At 42.7% G+C, this 24278-nt stretch overlaps 2 protein-coding genes across 6 annotated transcripts in view; one reads left to right on the plus strand and one right to left on the minus strand.

The window, feature by feature from the left end:
• Positions 1–2749: 2749 nt before the first annotated feature.
• On the minus strand, positions 2750–19047 carry MPC2 (mitochondrial pyruvate carrier 2). The gene is made up of 5 exons (XM_054973957.1): positions 18802–19047; positions 10302–10342; positions 6487–6571; positions 5359–5470; positions 2750–3373 (listed from the first exon to the last, which is right to left on the minus strand). Exons 1-5 carry the CDS (start codon positions 18905–18907, stop codon positions 3325–3327), a joined length of 393 nt encoding a protein of 130 aa, XP_054829932.1. The 5' UTR covers positions 18908–19047; the 3' UTR covers positions 2750–3324.
• Positions 19048–19577: 530 nt separating this feature from the next.
• DCAF6 (DDB1 and CUL4 associated factor 6) overlaps positions 19578–24278 on the plus strand; it is a 66805-nt gene continuing 62104 nt past the window's right edge. For 4 of the 5 annotated variants that reach the window (XM_054973467.1, XM_054973468.1, XM_054973471.1 and 1 more), the window contains exon 1: positions 19578–19823. In XM_054973467.1, the coding sequence (XP_054829442.1) occupies positions 19730–19823 (94 nt within the window). In that variant the 5' untranslated portion in view covers positions 19578–19729. Of the gene's footprint in view, positions 19824–20553; positions 20573–24278 lie in introns of those variants that run through there. The other variant, XM_054973469.1, reaches the window with a different exon arrangement.

Below are 24278 nucleotides of genomic sequence, written 5' to 3' on the forward strand. Positions count from 1 at the left end.
ATAATTGAGCTAGGCGTGAGCTAGCGGACGCAATGGAAGTAGCAAAGAAATCCCTCTTTGCTGCTTTCATTGCCACCTCATCGGCTTTCATAAACGTCCTATAAGATGTTCTTGCCTCTTCGTCATGCCCCCACCTCCACACTCGCTCTAGTCGTCTCATAGACCGCTTCATCTGGCGAAGCTCCTCAGTGAACCAAGGAGCTACCCGTTTGCAGGCTCAGAGAGGATGGCAGGGGGCAATAACTTCGATGGCTTTGGAAAGTCGGCCATGCCAATCATCCACCAGCTCATCTAACGTATTGCCAGGGGGCATTGGATCCCGCAGAGCCGCCTGGAAACCAATTGGATCTATAAGTCTCCGCGAACAAGCGTAAATCCGCTCACCGCCCAGCTGGGAAAGGAGCAGCATGCTCATACGAGCCTTCAGAACAAAGTGATCTGGTTGTTTATATTCATCCTTGGTTAAAAGGCTCGTTAGAAAGCTGTTTATGGAGCCACCTTGGCTTCTTTAGGCTCCTCCCATTTTTCCTTCTCATAGGAATCATTTGTGATTGTGCTGTCAATATTTCACCTTTAAGAAATTCCCACTCCTCTTGAACTCCCTTCTCCTTAAGTATTTCTGACCATGGGATTCTACTCAGCATAACTTTCAGTTTGTTAACATTTGCTTTCCTGAAGTCCAATCTATGTATAGCTTTTCCCTTCCCCAAGACTGTAAATTCCAAAATTACATGGTCACTACTATCCAGGGTGCCCACTACTTTCACCTTGTCCACCAGTTCTTCCCTGTTGGTGAGAATCAAGTCCAAGATAGCAGAACCCCTTGTTTCCCTCTCCACTTTCTGAAAAATGAAGTTGTCAGCAAGACGAGTTAATTTGACCTTTCATTTGGGTAATTGAAATATCCCACGACCACTGTGTCCCATCTCTTTGAGAACTTTGTATTTTGTTCTAGGAGCATCTCATCCAAGTCCTCTGCCTGGCGTGGTCTATAGCAAACCCCCACCATAATATTACTATTATTTCTTACTACTTTTATTTTTACCCAGAGACTCTCAACTGTACTTCCATGCTCAGATCCATCTATTTCCTCACAAGTTTATACCTCCTTTACATATAATGCTACTCCTCCCCTTCCTTATTTGTCTATCCCTTTTAAATAAGTTATATCCCTCAATCTTAGTATTCCGAGTGTCATTCCATCAAGTTTCAGAAATGCCTATTATGTCACAGTCCCCTTCCTGTATTAGGACTTCACGTTTCTTATACTCTGCACATGAGTGAAGAGACATCGGAAATCATGAGTTATGTCATGAGGTTTTTGTTTGTTTTCTGTGCTTACCTGCAAGTGAATGTTTCCTAGCATATGTTCCACTCCCGCAAATCTTCAGTGTTCTCATCTCCTGTTATAGATTTTTAATTTTTGTCTCTCTCCCCTATAAGATTTAGTTTAAAGCCTTCCTTATCAGGCTTGCAAGACTCTTACCAACATATTCTTCTTTCCCTTCCTAAACCACGACCTTCAACTGGAAGAACTGACCAAAACACATCCTGTGCTCCCAGGTCCTTAACCTTTTTACCCAGAGCAACATAAGTCTATTTTAATGCATTCTGGACTGTGCTGAGCAATATTATTTATTCCCACATGGATCCGCAAGAAAGGAAAATAATTTATGGGCTTGATGAGTCTTTCTACCCTTTCTGTCACATCCTGGATGTGTGCACCCAGTAGACAGCATACCTCTCGAAACAAGTCCGATCAGCACCCTTTACCCCTCTCAGTAGGGAATCCCCAGTTACCAGAACACACCTTCTCCTATTTTGGGGAACAGAAGCTTGAGTCCTGTCATACACAGGGGTCTGAGAATTTTCCTTCAAGGTTTGAGGCGGCTGGGGAAGTAGCCCTTGTTCCAGTGGTCCAGAATCAATATTTATGGGGAGATCCTGGAACTGATTGCTTAACATCAGAGGCTCAGAAAGTCTCTTGATTTTCCTGCTCTTATGGTTACTTTCTTCCATGCACCCACCTCTTACATTAGGTGCTCCTCCAAATCTTGAGTTACCTTTTTCCTCCTGATGTCCTTTCAAGAGTGCTTCATGCATTCTGTTCATGAACTCTTCACCTTCCCTATGAAATAGAGTGTGGCCTCAAGTCCCTGTATCTTCTCCCGTAAGGCTACCAACTTGCACTTGCTGCAAGTGTAATTGCTGTTACCCTTAGGTAAGAATACAAACATGCCACAGACTTTGCATGTCACTGCCTCAGCTCTCACCAGCCATGCTGCTGCAATCCATTTCAGAAGTGGTTCAGTTTTTATTGTACTTCCTGCCAAACAGCCTCATGAGACTACTTGTGAAGGCTTGCAGAAGCAAAAAAAAAAAAAAAGCCTAACATCTATAGGATGTAAGAGATACTCAGCTTATAACAGGGCCCCCAGGCCAGACCCCCAACCACAGGGCAAGAGCCCTTGTGCTCTTCTCGAAGGCTCGCGCTTCCGGTTGGGAGGAGCTTAATTCAATTCAAGGCTCACCCACCAAGGGTGGCGCCAGCAGTCAGCCCTAGGCAAAACACTCTCCAATTAGCAACAATCACCTTGTGCAATTAGCTACAACCTTGGCAAAAGAGACACCCAGAAATAACACTTATTTCAACAGGCACCATTCTCCAGCAGGCTATGCACACTCACTCACCCCCAGGTATGAAGATACCTTTTCCAACAAACATGAAGAATACAGCAAACACTATTAATACTTTAAGCTTCTCTCCAGTATGTACATCTTTGCTTTGGAAAGGTTTATTAAATTTCCCTATAAGGCAGCTAGTAACAAAGCACAAATTTTGCTACAATCACTATCAATAGGGTAGGCAACTTGAAGCTTTGTTTGAACAACTTTACCAGTTTCACAAACGGGTAACACTCTGTTGCTGAAGCATGTAGTTAAACATTCATATAGTCTCCCCCGCAGTCCCCCCCCCCCCACCGCAGATCAAGTCTAGGAGTTCTGTGAAAATGTAAATGATTGGGGAAGCAATTTGATTCTTCAACTGTGTAGTATTATGTAGATTGAACTTTAACAAGGAATACATTTTGTATTTAGGGTTGCCATTTAACCCAGTTAACAGACTGTGACATCTGAATTTAAAAATAGGCATTTGTTTATAGGCAAGTTAAATTTTATTTGTGTAAAGAGACTGTTTTCTAATTTATAGAAAAAACATGCTCAGACATTAGTAAAAATTCATGCTGGACAACTGCACAAGATTACAACTAGGTCCCTTGATAATGAGTTCACAGATGAAACATGAAGAGATGAACTGCATTTTTATTGCTGCTTTTGTTCCTGCTCCTTGGCTTTTAGCTCTTGATTATACCTGTCAGAAGAAAACAAAGTCAGTGTTTACAGGCCACAGCACTGATTACTCCCCAGAGCTTTATACAACCAGATTTTAGGATCCAGTTTAGTAGCCCAAAGCTAAATCTAGGCCAGAATGAAGTGGTGAGGGTGACTAACAATCAAGAGTGGAGAGACATGCAGAGAACACCTAGTCCTAGCATATGTATGGCAGCCACCTTTTCCCTACTGCCACATCCCCTAAACCTCCCTTCATACTTTTTGGGGCTTTCCAGGCAGTAAAGGGCAACCACACACAACCTGTCTAACCTCCAATTTAGCAGGCGGCTGGTCCTGACCCAAAATGCACACAGGGTCCCCTCTCGGCTTCCCCAGACAGGCAGCCTGTTCCCTCTACTTACTTCCCCAGGCTATTGGGGAAAGGGAACTTAAAGCTTATTTTCTTTATATATGCTGCCACCATATGCTTATAATTTGGCCCATTTAATGTGACCAGAGCTTTTGAGGTCTCTGTGTGTGATATTTTCCCTCACCCAATGACTTCAAGCCAGCTAGGATTAAAGGGGAAAAAAGGAACTTGCAAGATGGAGCATAGGTGTGAATGGGGTTAAACAGGGAATGTTTCAGTGTAACAGAACAGGTTTGTAATTAGCCAGAAAATATCTCTGCTGCCTTCTCAGCAGTGTCCAAAACCATTTTCACTCTCTCCAATGGACTCCAACTGTCACAGGCCCAGCATTCAGCCCCCTCCCCATTGGTTGTTTCTCAGGAAAGGTGAAGCTGGAACCAGCCCTGTCCATCGCAGTATGTCCTTGTTCTTCTGAGCTGGGAATACTTTAAAATATACTTAAGTCTCCATACCATTATCACAGTGTACCGAGTAATTTGACTAAAAATATTGTGCAGAACCACATGGGTGGTTATTGTTCTAGTTTTTAGCTTGCCTGAAGGTGCAACGTTCCAGCTATTTGTTTGAAAGATGTTACCTAGAAGCAGTAAGGATGGTTACTGGGCACCAAAAGTCTTTTCCACCTGCTGAACTTAAAACGGGAAAGACTTTTTACCTCCCTTTTTTGTTCAGATGGGAAGGATGTGCAGACTGTTCCAAACATGACATTTAATAGGATCACATTGAATTTTGTTAAAATTATGCTTATACCCTACATATGAAACACTACATGCTATGGGATGGCTCCCTAAAATTCCAGTTGTAGTATCCATTCATAAAGAAGCTAGCCAATGAACTAGAAAACCATAGTATAAAGTTAATCACTTTTGCACCACATTCCATCTTGCCAGAAGACCAAATATAGTAATGGGAAATCTAGGCCAGACTCTGCTACAGCCGAAATGTACATTAGGAAAGCCACTCCAACTTTAGTCAGGTCAGGACAATCACATGCTGAGAACCTGTTTGCTCTCATGAGATGGGGGTGTTCCCAGCCTCTACAGTTTGAGAAACGCTAAGGAAGTCTACAGAGCCATCAGTTTATCTATCTTGCTCAATCAAAGCTAAAGATTCCATAATATAGTAGAATTGCTTCATAAAATTATGAATTCTTCACTTCCAAAGGACTAGCTACTGTCGGGTAGAGATGCAGGGAGAAGGGGGTTAATGAAAACCAGGCAGGTATAGATGAACTCCTGTAGACAGAGACAGAAATCCAACATAGTTTTGAAAGGGAGCTACTTTTTTGTAAACAGAAGAATATTGACATAAGAGCTGGGGCTCAGTAGCCTCTGGAAGTAACTTGTGAGGCATAAGGTTAAGATGGTGGGCACCCCTATTAAGCCATGAAAGGAGAAAATTCAGTGAATTATCACTGTAAGCCCACGCATCTTTTCTACATGCCAGAGGAACCTTTTAGCCTGCATTTTTAATGTAGCATTAAAGCACAAGAGTCATTCCAAGAAGCATGGGCACCACTGAAGAGCTTGACCAACCTGAGAAACAGATACAAAATAAGTCAACTGAAATCCATCCTATTTGTCTGCAGTGCTTACCTCCATATACGGTACAGCTGAGAACCACCAGCACATCCCACAAAGAAATTAACGGTAAATAGACCCCAGTTTTTAGGAATAATAACTAAGGAATATCTTGACCAGATAAGTCCTGTTAGAATATAAAGTAAGAAAATAATTAAATGTACTTATTAGTACTTCATTGATTGTGGCTTGTAATCAGACATGTGTTTATAACCAGTGTAGCATAGCAGTTGGACTAGGATCTGGGAGACCCAGGTTCAAATTTTCACTCTGCCATGATCTGGGTCACTCACTGTCTAACCTACCTCACACAGAATTGGTATTCCAATCCAAAATGTATTATATGAAGCAAGTTCTTGTAATATCATTGGTTCTTGCTTCCACATAAGGGCTAGTGTCAGAAGCCTAAACCTCTTAAAAGCAAGGAAGAATGCCCTGTTAGTCTGTTAGAATGGGCAGGATGTATGCCATGTTCTTGGCAACCATCAATGAACACACCATCTGTACACAGGGCTTTGATCCTCAGTGTCACTGGTACGATATCAAATAAGATAAGCAGGTTTTTTGAAACACACGTCTGCAGCCCAGAAATTTGGTAATCTGTATAGTTGCTACATAAACTGACTAGCAAGAGCTCTCTGGAAAATCCTGGCCTAAGAAAACCTTTCAGTCTCTCAAAGACTAATATATTAACAAATCTGTGGAAAAATCTCTGGGTATGTAAACTTGATCAGTTAAACACTAGTACAGTACCATAGAGATTGCAATAATTGAAATCAGTCTCTCATGGCGATTTTTTAAAATAAAACATTTTGAGTGCCCTACTAAACCATGTAATAATTGATTTAGTGGTTTCCTGCTGAACAGTTTCTAGCCAGTTCTATTGATTAAATGAAGGTTCCACAATTGATTCAAGAAGCAGATATGCTTTCAAAAATTTTTAGAAAATGAAACATGCAGTTTGGAAATTGAATTCTGCCTTGGGTTGACTTTTTTAAAGCAATCGTTCCTCACTTATAGCCTCTCTCCAAGGTGAACATTCATGCATAGGGTCATTCCACAGTTTTCTCAATGCTGTGAGTTAAGCTAGGCAGAGTATGGCAAACATGTTGGTGTAGATGCTAAGATGTCTATCACACGTACCTGTGGCCATTAACACTGCAGATTGTGATGTGCTGAGTTTTTCTGCTGGCCTAGTCATATCAGCCATTCCAGCACAGACCAAACCCTGTAAAAAGAAGGAGCATCCAGTTTCATTGCAACTATGTTGGATTATATCAATGTCATGTTCTAGTCAGAACCCAGGTGCCACTGTCCTCTGCATGTAACATTTTAAGTTATTTAAGCACTTACCATGTACAATTCTACTCAGCAAAGATTTATAAAGGCAGTTATATATAGCATGCTCTGGTGTATTTGAAAGAAAGGGATGATGGAAGAGAAAGCAGCAATGAGTAGGTTTCTCCAATGGACTGGCCCAGACCTCAATTTACCAAGCCTGTGGACTGAAAAACTGCAGTGCTAATAGTTGTGGATTATACCACTGCACCCCAAATAGCAAGAAGTCTTTAACTTTCCAGGCTGCTTCCTAAGTTCAGTGCAACTGCTGGGAAAAACTCACATTCATTCCTCTCCTTCAAGATTATGGTGGACACCAGTAATAACATTGTGGTCCTTTGTCAACCTCTTCGACCCTTGAGATAGAATCAGGTACCTTTGTTTATGGTGGAACTAGGTGACTTGAAGGGGATGGCAAACCATCTCAAACACTGCGGTGAAGAATGCACACTGACTGACAAGCTATGCTATAGAACTCCTAGGAAAACCTATTAGGCATGGGAATATCACCAGAGAAATTCTATTTCACTGCTACTTTTGCAGCATTCAGTTTGTACACAGCTCAGCCACTTGCCACTTGTTGACTCTGACCCTTTAAAATCCCAGGAACTGCCAATTGGCTGTGACACTTTTGAAAAGTTATTTGCTGAGAAAATCTTTGAAAAAACACTCTGATCTGGATGCTGGCCATAATACAGTTGAGAGTTTTGAAACCCGCAGTACCACATATGGTCCCTTTATGAATCACTTCGAGCCAGATACTGCGAAGGGATGCCACCAAAATCCTGGGATCTGTGAAGGCCACCATTTGTACATTAGACCCTTGCCTGCCCTGAATACTTAAGGCATGGAAAGATCACACCAATGCATCCCTAATGTCCATTATAAATCAATCATTACCCCAGGGCATCTTTTCTTGAACCGTAGAACAGGTGGTCATCCACCTGTTATTTTTTTTAAAAAATCATTGCTAGAGAAAGATTATGTGGCCAACTATCACCTGGTCTCTAATTTGGTCTCCTCGGGCAAAATGAAAGAAAAAAATGGTTGCAAATGTGGATAAATCATCTGCCCTAGACCTCTTTCAGCCTGGTTTCAGACCAGGTTATTGTGCTGGTAGACGATCATCTAAATGTAGACAAAAAGCTATGCTCTGCTTTTTATGAAACATTGGCAGCCGTTCACACAGTGAACCCTACAATTCTCTTAAGACATTTTGGAAGTATAAGTAGGGATTAAGGGATGTGCTTTGGATTGATTTCAACAATTCCTTATGGACAGAATTCAGAAGATTTCTGTCAAGACAAATTTCCTACAGTGTGAGACCTGGCTTGTGGGGTTCTACAAGGTTCAATCTTGTTCCCCAAGTCATTCAATCTTTATGTGAAGCCCTTGAGGAAAAAAAATCATTTGTGATTTTGGAATAGGGTGCCATCAATATGTTGACAACCCTCAGCTTTATTTATTCATTTAATTTGTCTTTTATAGTCTGCCTTTCTTATTGAGACTCAAGGCAGATTACACAGAATGAGATTAGTACAGTCAAACTCAAGAACACTTCCATAAACAATGCCATAGGGTAAATAGATTCAAGTTCACAAAAACAGCATTAGCAGGAATCCAATATAACATAGTGGTGAAGTCTATGGTTCCTAACTCATTAGGTCTAAAATGCCAGGTGAAGTTATAGAGTCTCTGAACAAATGCCTGACTACTGCAGCTGTGAATGACTAACAAATTGAATCCTGACAAGACAGAGCTAATGTGGATTGGGAAAGCCCTGAAGTAATAATAATAATAACAATAACATTCAATTTATATACTGCCCTTTAGGACAACTTAACACCCACTCAGAGCAGTTTACAAAGTCTGTTGTTATTGTCCCCACAACAACAAACACCCTGTGAGGTGGGTGGGGCTGAGAGAACTCCTAGAAGCTGTGACTGACCCAAGGTCACCCAGCTGGCTTCAAGTGGAGGAGCGGGGAATCAAACCCAGTTCTCCAGATTAGAGTCCCGTGCTTTTAACCACTACACCAAACTGGCTCTCCCGCTTTTGATGGGGTCCAATCGTCTCTCACTCACTTGGTTAAGAGCCTTGGGGTGATTCTGGATCCGGCTTTATTGTTGAAGAAGCAAGCTAACAAAGCTTTAAAAAGGCTTTTAACAACTCCACTTAGCTTAAAAGATGGATGACTTGTTCATATGGATCTACGTTATGGCTACCTCAAGACTATACTACTGCAATGCATTCTACATGCAACTTAAAAACAACTTGGAAAATCCATGTGGTTCAGAATGTCATGGCATGGCTGCTCTTAGGTGCTAAGCAGAACCTGCACATCACTCCCACTCTGCAGAGACTCCATTGGTTACTAATAATGCATTAAAGTCAGTGCTAACAAGATGAAGTTTTAGGCTAACTAACACAGACCTTTGTAGGTTGGTATCGCATATGCAGAATAGTAGACATAATATATACTAAGTGGTCAAAGAATGCAACAGCTTGACACAAACAACCAGGCAGCAAATGTCCTTTAAACAGGCCAATTGGCAGTATTTCTACACATCTTTCTTGCAAATATTCTGGCTCTGTTTATTCGTCAAAGTATGCTTCAGTTATTCTCACATAGATTAGAGAAGCTGTCTAGTCATATTTAGAGGTGGGCACGAACAGGGAAAAAACCCGAACACGATGTTCGTTGCCATCCACGAACAGGGAATCATGAACAACCAGGAACATGACCCTGTTCACGAACATGTTCATGGTTGGCTGTTCGTGGGAGGGAGGGGGGAGACTTGGAAGGGAAGAAAGTTCCCTGCGCCGTTTGCAAATGGCGTGGGGAACCTCCTTCCCTTCAAAGTCTCCCCCCTTCCAGCCGGCTAGAGGGAGGGAGGGGAGACTCTGAAAGGAAGAAGGTTCCCCATGCCGTTTGCAAATGGCTTGGGGAACCTCCTTCCCTTGGAAGTCTCCCTCCGTCCAACCGGCTGGAGGGAGGGGGGGAAACTTTGTGAGGAAACCCCTGACAAGCAGCTGAGTCGGGGGTGAAGTGCCGCAGCAGCAGGGAGAAGGGCATTTCACCCTGGCATGCCACACTTAGCCACTTGTCAGGGGTTTCCCTGACAAGCAGCTGAGTGGGGGATTTAAATGTCCCTCTTTCTGTGCTGCGCAGCAGCAGGGAGAGGGAAATTTAAACCGCGGCAGGCTGCACTCAGCTGCTTGGCTGGGAAACCCCTGACAAGTGGCTGAGTTGGGGGTGAAGTGCCCCTGGGCTTAGATTGGGGTTTCCAGGGCAACAGGAGTTCAGACAGAGTTCAGAAAGTCCATGCCTACTGTTGCCAAGGGAATTGATTGAAAGGTACCATACTGTCTGGCTGATGATGAACACCACAAACAGGGCTTGGAACAAACACATGTTCATCCAGAACGGGGCCTCATGAACAGCTTGCTCACGAACAGCTGATCAGGCTGTTCGTGGCTTTTTTTGTTCGTATTGCTGTTCGTGCCCACCTCTAGTCATATTCAGAAAGTTGCCCATATACAAATGTCACTTCTAATATAATTGGGCCACAATCTTAGCTAATGGCTTTCATGCATTTCATACTAAGAAGTCAACTTACCCATTTCATAATAGGTGCCCAGAAAAACACTGTTTTAGGACCTGTAAGAAAAAGCAATAGTTAATCCACAAAACTAGAAAACTAAAGTAACATAGAGTGGAATTACATACACTAGATCTACAAGTCAAGCAATAAGCAAAGTATGCTTCAGATATTCTATGAACTGTCCTGTCATAATTTGCCCAGTGCCACCAGTCTGTTGTACTAGTTTTCCAACAGCAAGTAGCTTTGCTGCACTGAACATAGCCTGTCAAAGGGAAAAAAACCCTAAAGTTTATTCTTCATGCAGCTTGGGCTTTGTCACAACATAACTTCTGGGGCGGGGGGGACAGAACACATCATCCCCAACGGATATAGTATGTCCTCCCCTGACACGGCAGCATTCTTCCTTGAGTCACAAGACAGAGGAAAAATTGCAACCTCCTCTAGTGTTTATTCAAATGCAAGACCAAGGACAGAGTCACACTGCTGCTCTCCCCCTGCTACACGGCAATCATCTATATCATCACCTGTTGTGTTGTGAAAGAAAGACAGTTTACTGGGAGAGGGAACAAGTACATAATTATTTTAAGAGAAGTTTGGCTATAGCTGATTGAGGTACAGATCAAATATGAAAATAACTGAGCATATGCTCACTGTAGCAGCATCCATTTAACAGCATGTTAACAACTATAAAGAAAGCAAGCCCAGAAAATAGTATAGTATTTTACAGCCAACTTTTCTCCAGTAGCCCCTCTACTCTAGAAGATACTGCAAGGGCTATGAGAGTATTTTGTAATACAGCTTAATTCTCACATGACTGATCAAGTTCTGCACAAGCTGGGGCTTCCTAGCAGTAAGTTTCAATAATCACAGCTAGAATGTTACATTCAAAGAAACCATGTACATGGCCTACAAGCAGGGCTTTTTTTCCAGCAGAAACGCAGTAGAACAGAGTTCTGGAACCTCTTGAAAATGGTCACATGGCTGGTGGCCCCACCCCCTGATCTCCAGACAGAGGGGAGTTGAGATTGCCCTCCGTGCCACTCGGCTGGAGATCAGGGGGCGTGCCCACCAGCCATGTGACCATTTTCTCCAAGGGCAACCCACTGAGTTCCACCACCTCTTTCCCCAGAAAAATGCCCTGCCTACAAGTAAAATATATCCAAACACAGAATGAATTTTACAAGCAAGATCAAGAAATCGTATCAGCAATTACTAAATTAATTGTAAAATCATATTAATCTTATGCTCATAGCTGTATTTTGTAATACAGCTTAATCATTTCACAGATGGTTAAGTCCTACACAAATTGGGGCCTCCTCCTGGAAGCAAGAAGCAAGTCCTCTTATATTTGCTCAAGAGCTAACTGGAGCAATAATCATCCCACTCTTATAGTCCTACAAAAAATGGAGATCAGCCACTTATTGGAAAAGAAGCAAAGAAACACTTGTTTTGATCCACTTGAACACAAACATATAAGCAGTCCATCTAGAGCATTTTTTTAATTCTTCCCATCTTCCAGAACAAAGTACATGGTATTATCCAAATGGCCCTGTGAGATAAGGTAAGGCTAAAAGCATGTGGCAGCCTGGAGTCACTCCATCAGTTTCATATCCGAATTGGGATCGGAACCTGGGCCTCCCCAGTCATTGAGACCAAATGCACCTTTCAATCAACAGAAAACCACTGCAAAAATGGGCATTTTTGTAGTTGCCATTATTGTATTTAATAATCCAACAGTCTACACAGAGATTTGTCTCAAGGGAAAGCTTGGAATAAAAAGCAACTTTTAAAAACATGACACAGATATACTGGAATTACTAACCAAGCCTTGCATCCTTTGATTATGGCAGCCAACATATTTATTTGTTCACAAACAGAAGGCAGCCTCTTATTAAGAGCCATGAACTCAAGTGCTGAAGTTTTTATGAATGCCCTACCATATGTGCTATGTCTTGCAAACTGAACAGTGTTAAGAACTCAGAATTCCTGTTCTCTTACTGTGTTATGGCAGGGCAGTATTTTACAACACTTTTTGAAAGTGGTCTGTTTTAATCATCTTGCAAACAAAAGATATGTAACAGGATAGCTAGCTTTCCATCAAAATATTTTTATATGCTCCAAAGGGTACACCAGTCTAGCCTTTAACTATTTTCTATATAGCACATTTTTATATTGAAGAAGAAAAATGGGGCAGAGATAGGAGATGCTCTGCGCACAGACATTGTGAATAGATTACATTACTGGTACAAACCTTAACACTGCATATTACAAAACTCTTGACACAAGTAAAAAAATTGTTCAAGGGTCTTGAGAAATTAGCATGAACATTTATCAAGTTATCAAAGACAGCAAATAGATAATGTTGTTAAATTGTTTGGTATATCTCACTGTCCTGTGAAGATATGCAAGTTACAGAACTATTAGGAAGCTGGCAGGTAAAATAAACAGATAATGCATATGCTACTCGGAACAAAAATATTCTAGCAACCAGAGTTATTTTAAAAATCCTAAATATATTTAAGAGTTGCTTTGTTGTACATTTCTTGCAAGAGAATTTCCATTATTTGCAATGCCTTTAAGGAATTTTAAAGAGCTTTCTATTCAGAGTAACTATACAAAGACCAAACGAATTGCACCAAGGCATGGCTTTCTGCTGCCAACAGCAGCTTTTTTCACTGTATGAACAATCAGAAGTTGGATATGTAGCAGCATATGAGAAACTACTCAGAATCAGATTTGTTAATTACACAGAACTTCTATCCAAGCTGGCCATTTAATTTGCAATTGCCAGGATTCCTCCACTCAGTTGTAATGATCTATGCTGCTGGCAGCTCACTGCAATTCACAATTTTCTATGCTGTCCTATTTCTTTCAGCCTCCTGTGGGGAGATTGTTTTAAACCTTTTTAAAAAACCTTTAAACAGAGCTGCAGAACTGAAAAGTGCTTTTCAGCGCCCTTGACCCATGAAGTGTTTAGATCGGTGATGATGGCAAGTTCCAGCTCACTAATCCTTGATTTTGCTACCATTTAAAGGGTTTTGGCAAAGTGAAGGGGGTCTTAAAAATAAATCCATCATTGTCACCATTATTCTTGTGGAACTGAAAACCAGCAGCTCCAAGGGGTGGTGCAGGGGATCAGGGTCACAACCTCACAGCTGCAGGAGACCCCCCCATTTTTCATGTTGCAAATAGTGTGGTTTGGGAGGGATGGTGATTTTCTCTGAAGAAAAAAGGGAAGGTTTAAACCCCCTTTACAGCACTGTGGCTGCAATCTTCAAGTTACCCTCCCCATAGTAGCTATTAATTAAGATTAAAGAGAGAGGGAATCCCACCACAGATCTCTACCTCTCCTAGCTGAGTTTTAAATTCTGGAGGGTCTGCCCTTGAAATCAACTAGCTTCCAATTTTAAATACACAGGTCCCCCACCCCACCCCACCAATCAAGAGAGGAGGAACACCAAATAATGTATTTCTCTGCTTTTGAATTTTAGCTCATGGGGCTTATTTCTGAGTAAGCATACTTTGCCTTTCATTGTTTTGTGAGGACACAGATAAGGAATTCTAATGGGTGTGTGTGTGTGTGTGTGTGTGTAGTGCTATAGTAGAAGGTTTCAGTTCTGCTCCCAACTAATTAGTAATCCTTCAGCTGTGTGAAACAGTCTATGTGTGGACAGTTCCAAAAGGAAAGGGGTATTCCTGAGATACTGGTGCTTATTTTCTAGGGGAAATGTCACTTATCACATTAGGCAATCAAACTGACCTGTGGGCAAGGACAAAAAACACTGGACATGCATTTCACGTTGCATGGGTTTTGCTCTTGAAAACATGCCTCAAGCCAAATAGCAGTGAGAAATTTCAACAGCTATTACACAGATCAGAATCCTGGTTCAGCAGCCTCCTAGCACAGCATAGCCCCGCATTTGCTTATGGCTCCTGAAACATGACTTTGCACAGTGAACCTTTTCAGAAATGTTAATGGTATTACTGTATGTCTTTAGTTTCTAGAAAAACAAGGAGTTATTGTGTGAGGCGGGAAAGCTACATCACTGAAGTTAGTTAGGACTCTTCCCTCGCTAAGAAAATAAAAGCCCCATTCCCTGGGACCTGGCCTAACCTTCCTTCACAGCCTTCATAATATTATGATCATCAGGGCTCACTTGGAGGGGGAATGCGCCGGAACGGCGTTATGGTAGAGCTGAAAAGTGGTCACGTGGGTTTGGGCCCCGCCTACATGATTCCTTTTCCTCCCCTCTGCCTCCCCTCGAAAGGAGAGTAAGCTGCTTCAATTCATTCTGCTGCTTTATTTTCATTCATGACTCGTGTGTGTGAGTGACAGAGAAAGAGAGAGTGAGTGAATGAGTGCAAGCTGGGCCTGGATATCCAAAGGAGGGTAAGCTGCTTCAATTCATTCTGCTGCTTTATTTTCATTCGTGACTCATGAGTGAGTGAGTGAGTGAGTGAGTGAGTGAGTGAGTGAGTGCAAGCTGGGCTGCTGGGCCTGGATATCCAAAGGAGGGTAAGCTGCTTCAATTCATTTTTCTGCTTTATTTTCATTCGTGACTTGAGAGTGAGTGAGTGAGTGAGTGAGTGAGTGAGTGAGTGAGTGAGTGAGTGAGTGAGTGAGTGAGTGAGTGAGTGAGTGCAAGCTGGGCTACTAGGCCTGGATCGCCAAAGGAGGGTAAACTGCTTCAATTCATTCTGCTGCTTTATTTTCATTCGTGACGAGTGAGTGAGTGAGTGCATCCGTGCATGTAGGGCTGCTGGGGCTGGCTCTCCAAAGGAGGGTAAGCTGCTTTGAGTTCATTCTGCTTTATTTTCAGGAAATACCTGGAGATTTTTGGGGAAAGGGGCCTGAGGGGTGGGTGTTGCCTTCTGACACACTTCCGGTGATGTCAGAGTGTGTGGCAAACACTAATGAGTTCCTGCAGTTCTTTTTCTACGAAATGATCCCTCAATCATTTATAAATCGACTTATGTTATCTCAGTAGTCCTGAAAACCTTGTAAGGTAGGTCAATTATTATCATCCCCAGGTTGCAGATGGCAGTCCAAATAGCTTGCCTACAGATTTCTTGGCCAAGGTGAGAACCGAATCAGCAACTGGCTCAGTCTTCCATCCCGTACCACACTAGTATCATGAGACAACACTTTGATAGTTGTGGAGGCTGGAAATCAAGACCTCCACTCCCATTTTCAGAAGAGAACAAGCAGCAAATTCTGTACCAGCTGTCAAATTATTCTGATAATGCAGTATATACACAGCATTCTCAAGCCCATGCCAGTAATTTCCCTCTCAGAAGGCACTGGTATGATGCTTGACTTTCTTAAGAATTAGCTTTTTGCCATCAATTATTTTGTTCAATGATTGCATGTCCACAATTAAGCAATGCCAAGTCACAAAGCACAGGTAAGATTGGCCTTTGCCACTACATAAGATACAGCAAAGCTAGCAATAAGTATTCTGATGAGAAAACATTTATATCCACATACCATAAACCAGGTAGTGACAAATTTTCTTTGTAACACACTTTGTAAACTGCTCTGAGTGGGCGTTAAGTTGTCCTGAAGGGCAGTATATAAATCAAATGTTATTGTTATTATTATATTTTCTAATGTTTGTTACCATAAAACCTAATCCTTCATACATTTTTATGAAAGCTATGACAAAAGTGTTGTAGCATATGAATAAATGTACAGTAACCTTGGTTGTCACTATCATAGCAAAAAGCTAACCTTTCACCCTAGGCCAATTTCCCCCTAATATCTTATAATTCCATTGCTGTTGTAAAAAGCTCTATTTAAGCAAATATTGGAATCAGAATAGAAAGCAACTGTTTAAGCAATGAATTCATACATCAGTATTGAATGGGGTAAAGTGCAGTTTACATATAAATAAACAATGACAAGAACTTCATGCCTATTGTCGTGATCTTGCCCCAGACCAAGCTCTTGCTGCCCGCCAGCGAGTCCTCATCGGAGGAGGACTGCGTCGGGCAGGCAAATCCACCCCCAGAATCAGTGGAACCGGCAGTGGGGGATGAAGAGGCACCAGCGGAGCTGGCCATGCAGCAGCCAGAGGTACAAGAGGCACCAGCGGAGCCAGCCATGCAGCAGCCAGAGGTACAGCCCGTGCCTTCCAGGGAAGAAATCAGAGCTGAGGGAGTGAGCAAAGCACAAATAACCCCGGCTGTTAGTCAGGGGGAGCCATCAGAGCCAGCAGTCCAGAGGAAGGGCTGGGTGCAGGAGGCAGTTTGGCAACGGTGCCGCAGCACCCAACTACAAGTGCAGAGGTGGCTGGAGCTGCTTCAGGATGACGAGGGAGGGAAATCAATGGATGAGGAAACATCTGGCCTGTTGCCTCTTAAACAAGGCGGAGTATAAGAACAGATGCTGAACTCAGAGCAGTGTGGAAATGACTGCAGTTGTCATCTACTCTGCAACCGCAGCCTCGTGCCTGGAAACCTTCCCACCTCCTTTGAACCTTGTTCCCCCCTTGGACTGATTTCTGGACCTCGACCTCCGCTTGCTTTGGACCCGGCACCTGCCTGACTCTAGGTTGGATTGCCTTGACTGGATTTGACTTGGACTGTTGACTTTGGACTTTGCCTGAACGGACATTGAAATAGCTAGCACTCGCCTTGCCAGAGCACGACACACATTTATTTTTATGTCATACAACAACACATTCTTTTTTTTATTATTATAAAGGTTTTTTATTTTTCAATATCTAACATAAAAAACTACAGAAGACTACAAAAGTATAAAAGGGAACACATTCTGATATGAAATGGTAAATAAGCCACTGAAAACTGATAAGAGACCCTACAATAAAATAATTGCTAAAAATACTAGGAGTCACAATGAAATTTCTAGGCATCATGGCAACCTTGGATTTGTTAAGCCCTGCTTCAATTCAGTTTGCACCCACAAGATTGGCATGGGTAGATGTAATTTGCTTAGTTATTATTTTTTTTATACATAGAGAATCTGAAAAGTTGCATACAGGAGAGCTGAGAAAGCCAGTTCCAAAATTTAAAAAAAATGTAATCAGTAGTTTGTTTTCTAATGGATTATCACTGAAGATAAGATTACAAACAGTTTCTCTTTTTCCCACAGTAATAAATCTAAGGAAAACTACGGTTAACAAATTCAGTCCAATGGAGGAGACCAGAAATTAGAGCCAGCTAATCTATCATTGCTTTGACACCTAGATTTTTTTTCATGACAATACAGTTTTATTGCTAGATTTCTACTGCTGATTGCCATGAAATATATTTTACAATCCGGTGAGGGCAGAAACATTAAGGACAAAAGTCAAGACATAGATTGTTGTGTTGGGCCACAGCAAAATCCAAAACCAAAATGTATGCAATACTTGTTTAAAGGGCTAACCAAAATAACATGTACTCTATTGAAAAAGTTCCCCTATCCAAGTCTTCAAATGAATATCTGCATAAGAGAAGCTCCTAGGAAAAGTGCTGTTTCAGGTAGCATGGGACGGGGGAGAAGTTTCTTCTTGAACCTCAGCACAACCCTAGGCCACCTGTGCTCTAGGCTGAACAAAGTCTAAAAGGTTTCCTATATCTTTTAGGTACAGGAAACGGAATTTGCAGAAGATACAGCTTCTCTTATCCCTGCATGACAATTCAATTTTGTAAATGGTCACCCCAGCACTCTACCTCCCCTTTCACTACTATATATTTCAAAACTAGACAGGTTGGCAAGGAAGACTGAAATAGTTTTATATAAAATTAAAGTGGGGCAGCAGCATGGAAAAGCTCTATGGCCTCCCCTAGGTGACCTCATACATAGCAGGCCTCTCACTTCTCAGGCAGGAAAGGGAGATCAAGGAAACATTCTGCAGAGTTCAGCAAAGTTAACCTTTTGTGAGAACAAGATCCATGTCTTGCTTTTCGACTGCACACTAACATAGGTATCCACCTGAAACTACCCCTTGCGAGAGTTTCCAAGTGGAATCTCTCGACTATTAAGCAAAGCATTATAACATGCTTGCGTGGGGGGAGGGAAGAGGGTGACCAGACATAACAGAAGCGTAGTTTTTTTCATTACTGAAAGTCAATCAGTCCTTCTTTCTCTTTCATTCTTTCCTTTCTTCCCTCCCTCTCAGCCTCAACAGGACTGTTGTGACTTGAGGACCAAGTGGAGAGAGGGAGGAGGACCTCACCTACAGGTCTGTCACCTGGAGCCACTGGGAGGAAGGGCTGGGCAACACGGTGATAACCAGAGGCTCTGCTGCGCCCACTGAAACAGAGCAGAGGCACCCAGAGACTTTCCAGGCATGGTTTCTCTAGGCCCGGGGCTCGCTTGAAACACAGACCTTCAAGAAACCGAAGGGAAGCCTTCTTTTCTTTTGAAACGTCATTAAGTGAACTATCTAGTAATGGGCTTGTTGCCCGAGTTAGGCACGTCTTTCGCTCCCTCTCTCTTACTGCCAATACAACAAACAGGCGGACTGAGAGAAGACCGTCCCCGTCCCCGCTCGTCCGCTCCCACTACCTGCAGGATGGTTGTATATCGGGCGCAGCCGTGGCGGCAACATGAGCTCGATCCGGTCCAAGAAGCGATGGTAGGAGGCACGGAACCCCGCGACGGCAGCTGCCATCGTGTATGAATTGACGGCGGTGACGGATAACACAACCTCCACAGTCGACCCGCCGTCCTTCTCGCCCGGCAGAAGCAGAACGGCGACAACCCCTCCCTCACAGGCACACAAGCAGGTGGTAGGGTGAGCCCTGAGCTTTCTTTTGGTTGGCTGGCTGAGGGAAAGGGGCGGGACTTATCAGCTGATCTCCGCGCTATTGGCTTAGCTACCCTACTCCTTCTACCGGCTTGTCCTCCGGCTCCGATGACATTAACAGGGTCAATTTCGCGTCCGCTTTGGATGACGATTACGCTATTGGACGACGATGGATGACGATTTTGGCATTGTTTATGATACGGAGATCGGTTTCCAAAACAACCATGTCGGCCTTCGTGCTCTTCCCCCCCCCCCGCCCCCGTACTACTGAAGGTTTTAAAAACCTTATTTAAGGCCGCGGCTCTCTCTACCTCGTCTGAGTATTCAGTGACTAGAGTGTGACACAAGAGAGACGCTGCCCAAGTCAAAGATGACGGTTTTGCCACTGTTGACCACAAGGCCATCGCAGCTATTCTATGGCTAATTTTTGTCACCGTGAGGGCGGACACGAGTTCTCGCGATACCATGAAGCTTTGCTGGCGAAGGTGCTCTGTAGCTAGGGAGGAGCCGAGGGCGGGGAGGAGGCGGGGCTTGGTGTTGTTGAAGCGGCTCCCTGACAGGGGTGAGGTTGGCGGTAGCGGCGACGCGCGCGCGCAAAGCGCGCCCGCGGGTCTCCATGGTGAAGGCGAGGGTGGGAAGAGCGAGCGGCCGCGACCAGCCGGAGACCCCTCGTCAGCGCGCGCTGCCATGTCCCGGGGGTGCTGCACCCACCTCCTGTGGGATGTGAGGAAGCGGAGCCTGGGGCTGGAGGAGCCTGGCCTGCTGCGGAGGCGATACCTGGGTGAGACGGGGAGGGGAGGTCGCGGGAGGGGGGGTGTCGTGTGTCGCCCCTCCCCCAGCAGAGCTTGCGGCGCTCTTGACAGCGCTCGGGCTGAGGGGCGGCCAAGGCGGGTGGGGCTAGCCTGAGAGCCGCGAGCTTCGCCCCTGGGGCAGCGCTGCGGGGCTGAAGGGGGGCGGCGCTTTGTGGAGAAATGCCTCCTGGCCGCAAGTTTCCACGGCCACGCGGGTTTCCTGTTAGGGAAAGGGGGATTCGCCCTTGAAAGTTAAAGACCAAACCGACCCGAAATGTTCAGAAATCGTACGCATGTCTTTTCAGAAATGCCCTGAAGTATTTATAGTACACGTGCCTGCGACCCTTTTTCCCACCCTTGTACCGCTTGTCTTAAAATAATAATTGGGGACGACTCCTCACGCTCCCGCCCCGGCCCTGTTGTACTTGGGCACGAAGCAGTTCGGGTAACTTGAGTTCACTTGAGCATGTAGTTGGGTTTTCCAGCGGCCTGCTGTGCAAGGAACCGTAGAGGGAAATCAGAACGGGGCTTATTGCTCCTGGAGGCTGCTGCTGTAGGCGAAACAGGTTCAGGATCTACTTAACACTTGCTGGCATTTAACTCGAACGTCATTAGGCGTCCGTAGACTTAGAAATTGTTTCCTACTCCCTTGAATGGAAGGAATGGCATACAAAATCCGTTTTAGAATAATGATCTATTGAAAGATTTTGGCTGATGTTTTTTGCAGGGGTTAACAAAGGTGAATAAAAAAACACAGCGCTCACTCTTTTTTCCTATTTACATTGTTCTCCAAGTTTAGCTTGTCATAGTGGGCAATAAAGGTAAAGGTCTTTTTTAGGGCAATAGTAATACATTAAATGTTTGCTTTGTTTTCTGTTAAATAGAAAAGTAATTGTTCTAATGTCTTAAGAGAAGGTTATAATATATCCAATTTTCTTGTTAGATTTATGCTTTTATTAGACTTTTGTTAAATATTCCTAAATGCTCTGTAGATCAGGCACATTTTGGTTTTCTTTCCATCATGGAAAGATCCTTGATATAGGATCTTCAAATAATTATGTAGCTTTATTATTTATTAATATATGAGTATCCTGCCTTTTCTAGGCTCAACTTTTGTTGCAAGTATACTTAAATAGCTTTAGAAATTTACGTGGACGTTTATATATTTATTTTTATAGTTAAAACAAATACTTCTATATAGCAAGGGAAGTCCACATGTGTGTCTTATGCAGAACTTCATGTCTTGAATGTATTGTGTGGGAATGAGCATTCTCTTCTAGTTCATGAGTCACATGGAACCCTTAACCCTTTAAGACCCTGTTTAGAGTTAAAATTTGTGTATCTTGAGATATTCGCAAAAATAAACACACATTCAGAGCTAAGTAAACCTGTAACAGTTTTGTTAAAAGAGTGATATACCCTGTATTGACCTGTTTACATTTTAAAGAGATTAACCTTTCCCACAAAGAACGCTGAATCCTAGAGCTAAGAGCGTTGACTGGGCTAGATCAATTTGACAGGCCAGTCTGTGATAATATGTTCAGCTAAGTTGTCTGAGAATCTTTGAAGTAGCTGAACCACTATCCTCCCCCCCCCCATGCATTACTGTTCTCTGAGAGATGAAAATACGGTAAATGTTAGCCTTTCTCTTCAAAGGGGAGTGGAGTCAAGAATTTATCAGGCCCTAGCAACTGCAAATGATTGAACTAAGCTGAAGTTAACATGACTCTGATTATTAATTTATTGTGTCTTATTGACAATGTGAGCCACCCTGAGCCCATTCATGGGGAGGGCGGGATATAAGATAAATAAATATATAAGTAGTATAAAGAGGATAATTCTATAACACATTTAAACAAATAATTTTCCCAAGACCTTCAAATACCCAGTAAAATTCAGTAATTGATGAGAGGGATACAGATGTTACACAGTTGTATCCCCAAAAGGGGAACATTAGTCTCAGTGTTTTTAAATCATCCTATTAAGTATTAGTGGATTAACTCATATGAAGTTAGTGATGAAATATATACCAAAGTTTTGACAAGACAAAAATTTTGGTTTTCTCTAAATCTTGGAAACGCAACCGCTGGCTAATAGCGAAAAAAGAAATACAGCAGGTAAAATCTTTCCGCTACTTAGGAGTGCTATTCCATTACAATCTGAGTTGGTGCCCACATAGAGAGCACTCTCTAAGTTTAGCCAAGAACAAGTCTGCAGCCTTGATTCGTCTCTTTTTTCAAAAGGGCAATCAATTTGTCCCAGCAGTGCTTAAGATTTTTCAAGCAACAGTTATTTCCCGACTGTTGTACGGAATCCCTATTTGGATACAGTCCTTTACTAAAAGAATTGAGCGTATCTACTCTGTCTTCCTGCGTAGGATCCTTGGTTTATCCAATTCAGTGTCGTTGTTTACCCTCTGTAAGGAATTGGATCTGCACCTGATAGAATCTCGGGCCTGGATCACTACGATCAAATTCTGGCTCCGTCTTCATTTTCGATCCTCCCCTACTAGCCTAATGGCTCAACTTCTAACTGATCCCTTTATCTCAGATTGGTCACAGGCTGTAGTGGAAAAGATTGGTTCCTTAGGAATCGACTTGGAGCCTTTATATAATAGTGGTGAGGTGGCAATTCTGCAGGTGGTTAAGAGGAGAATTTGGGATATTGAGGCGCAGACTATTAATGCAGGCAGCTCCGGAGTCTGCTCCCCTCATTCACTGTCCCTCTATTCCTCGCACACCACCATGGCGGCGTATATTGCTGATCTGATAAACCCTGTGTTTAGGAGGGCTTTTATGTTAGCGAGGTTCAATCTCTTTCCCTCAGCAGTGGTCACAGGCAGATACGGGGGTATTCCGTATAGGGATAGGCTGTGTGACTGTACTCTGAGGGAACCCGATTCAATCTCACATATTCTTTTTCGCTGCCCCAAATATTCTGTTATGCGCAGTTTATTGATTCGTCCTCTTTTTCGTGTGCAGAGGGATTTTTTGGATAAGGATCTAAAATCCTTTTCTTAGCTGACAAGAGTCCAGCAATAACCCTATCCGTTGCTGAATTCCTGGCTTATGTGTGGAAGTCAAGGGTAACATTTTATAAAGCCCCCTATGACTGTGCTGTATCCTGAGCACGATTGTGCTGCCCTATGAATTTATTTCACAACATTTCTCCTGTTTTGTCTGTATTATTTATGCCAATAAAGGTTGCTGTGTGTGTGCTGTACCAAAGTTGCAACAATGTAATTCTGATTAAGTCTACAGATCTCAACAACTTTTCTTCCACAACGTAATCACCACACAATAGGTGCATTTGTTTGCAGTTGTGACTTGTAGGACCGCTGAGTTCTTCAAGCAGTTGTGCCCCAATTTTTAAAGACTTCTAAACTATTGATACGTTTAGTAGGATGACTAAGCTGATGCATTAACCCATTGTTTACTTTTTATAATTTTGTGATTGCATTGCTCAGTTGTAATTTAGTTGCATTTCACAGGCACTGTCCCCCTTCTGGATTTAGCAGTTGAGTTTTGTCTTTTATTGTTAAGAATGACGATAGATATACCTACTTTAGTCATAGTCATAACATTAACTTCATGGAACTAAAGCTTTTTGCTTCAACAGTGGTAGATGGCCAGAGATCTCATTATTAATATAGTAGCATTGGTTTGAATGTAGCTCTGTAATGCAGTCTGAGAAAGTTTATAGATCTTATGAGAGTGCTGAACATTACATTTCCTGTAGGGTGATAGAAATGTTTGTTCAGCATTCTTGACTAGGCAGGATACAATTTTTGAACATTTTTCTTGTTAGCCTTTCATCTGTAAACACTTTATTTGGAAGTTAGTATACTGGTTTGAAGAAGATACCACTTAGAGTACTCCATACACTTGAAGTAATTTTGTAGAGGAGATCCATCTTGAAAATGGCTAACTAACTAATATCAGCTTTTGTATATGTGGTGGGTAAACAGGATATGTTTTTCAAAATATAATCAATTTAATCATTTAAAATTAGAAGTTACTGTGTTTTAGTAGATAAATGATAATGATGTCCTACCAGCTTCCAGTCACTCTTGAGGTTGTGTAGAACGGTATGTATGATAAGTGCCTCATGTATAGAAATGTACTTGATAGATCAAATGTCTGGTGTTGCCTTACTGCTTGCTTATCTTTTTTTAGTAAAGGTTATATTGAATCTCTAATAAACTATGCCATGCAGATGTTTGGCTTTTGTATGGGTGTGACAGACTAATACTGCGTTTTACAGTTTCAGGTAGGTAGCTGTGTTGGTCTGCAGTAAAACAGCAGGATTTGACTCCAGTGGCAATTAGAGTCCAACAACATTTTTTTAAAGGGTATAAACTTTCAAGAGTCAAAGGTCCCTTCTTCAGAAGGTTTACAGTGCAATCCTAAGCAGTTACATCCTTCGTAGCGCATTGACTTTCACGA

The sequence above is a fragment of the Eublepharis macularius genome, chromosome 3 (genome assembly GCF_028583425.1).
Source record: "Eublepharis macularius isolate TG4126 chromosome 3, MPM_Emac_v1.0, whole genome shotgun sequence".
Taxonomy (NCBI): Eukaryota; Metazoa; Chordata; class Lepidosauria; order Squamata; family Eublepharidae; genus Eublepharis; species Eublepharis macularius.

Bases quoted from the DNA above. Each gene is read 5' to 3' on its own strand.
- MPC2 (XM_054973957.1), bottom strand. From the start codon at position 18,907: ATGGCAGCTGCCGTCGCGGGGTTCCGTGCCTCCTACCATCGCTTCTTG. The intron at 10,343-18,801 runs GTAGTGGGAGCG...TTTTTCTTACAG, and splicing joins GATATACAACCATCCTGCAG to GTCCTAAAACAGTGTTTTTC. The intron at 6,572-10,301 runs GTAAGTTGACTT...TTCTTTTTACAG, and splicing joins GGGCACCTATTATGAAATGG to GGTTTGGTCTGTGCTGGAAT.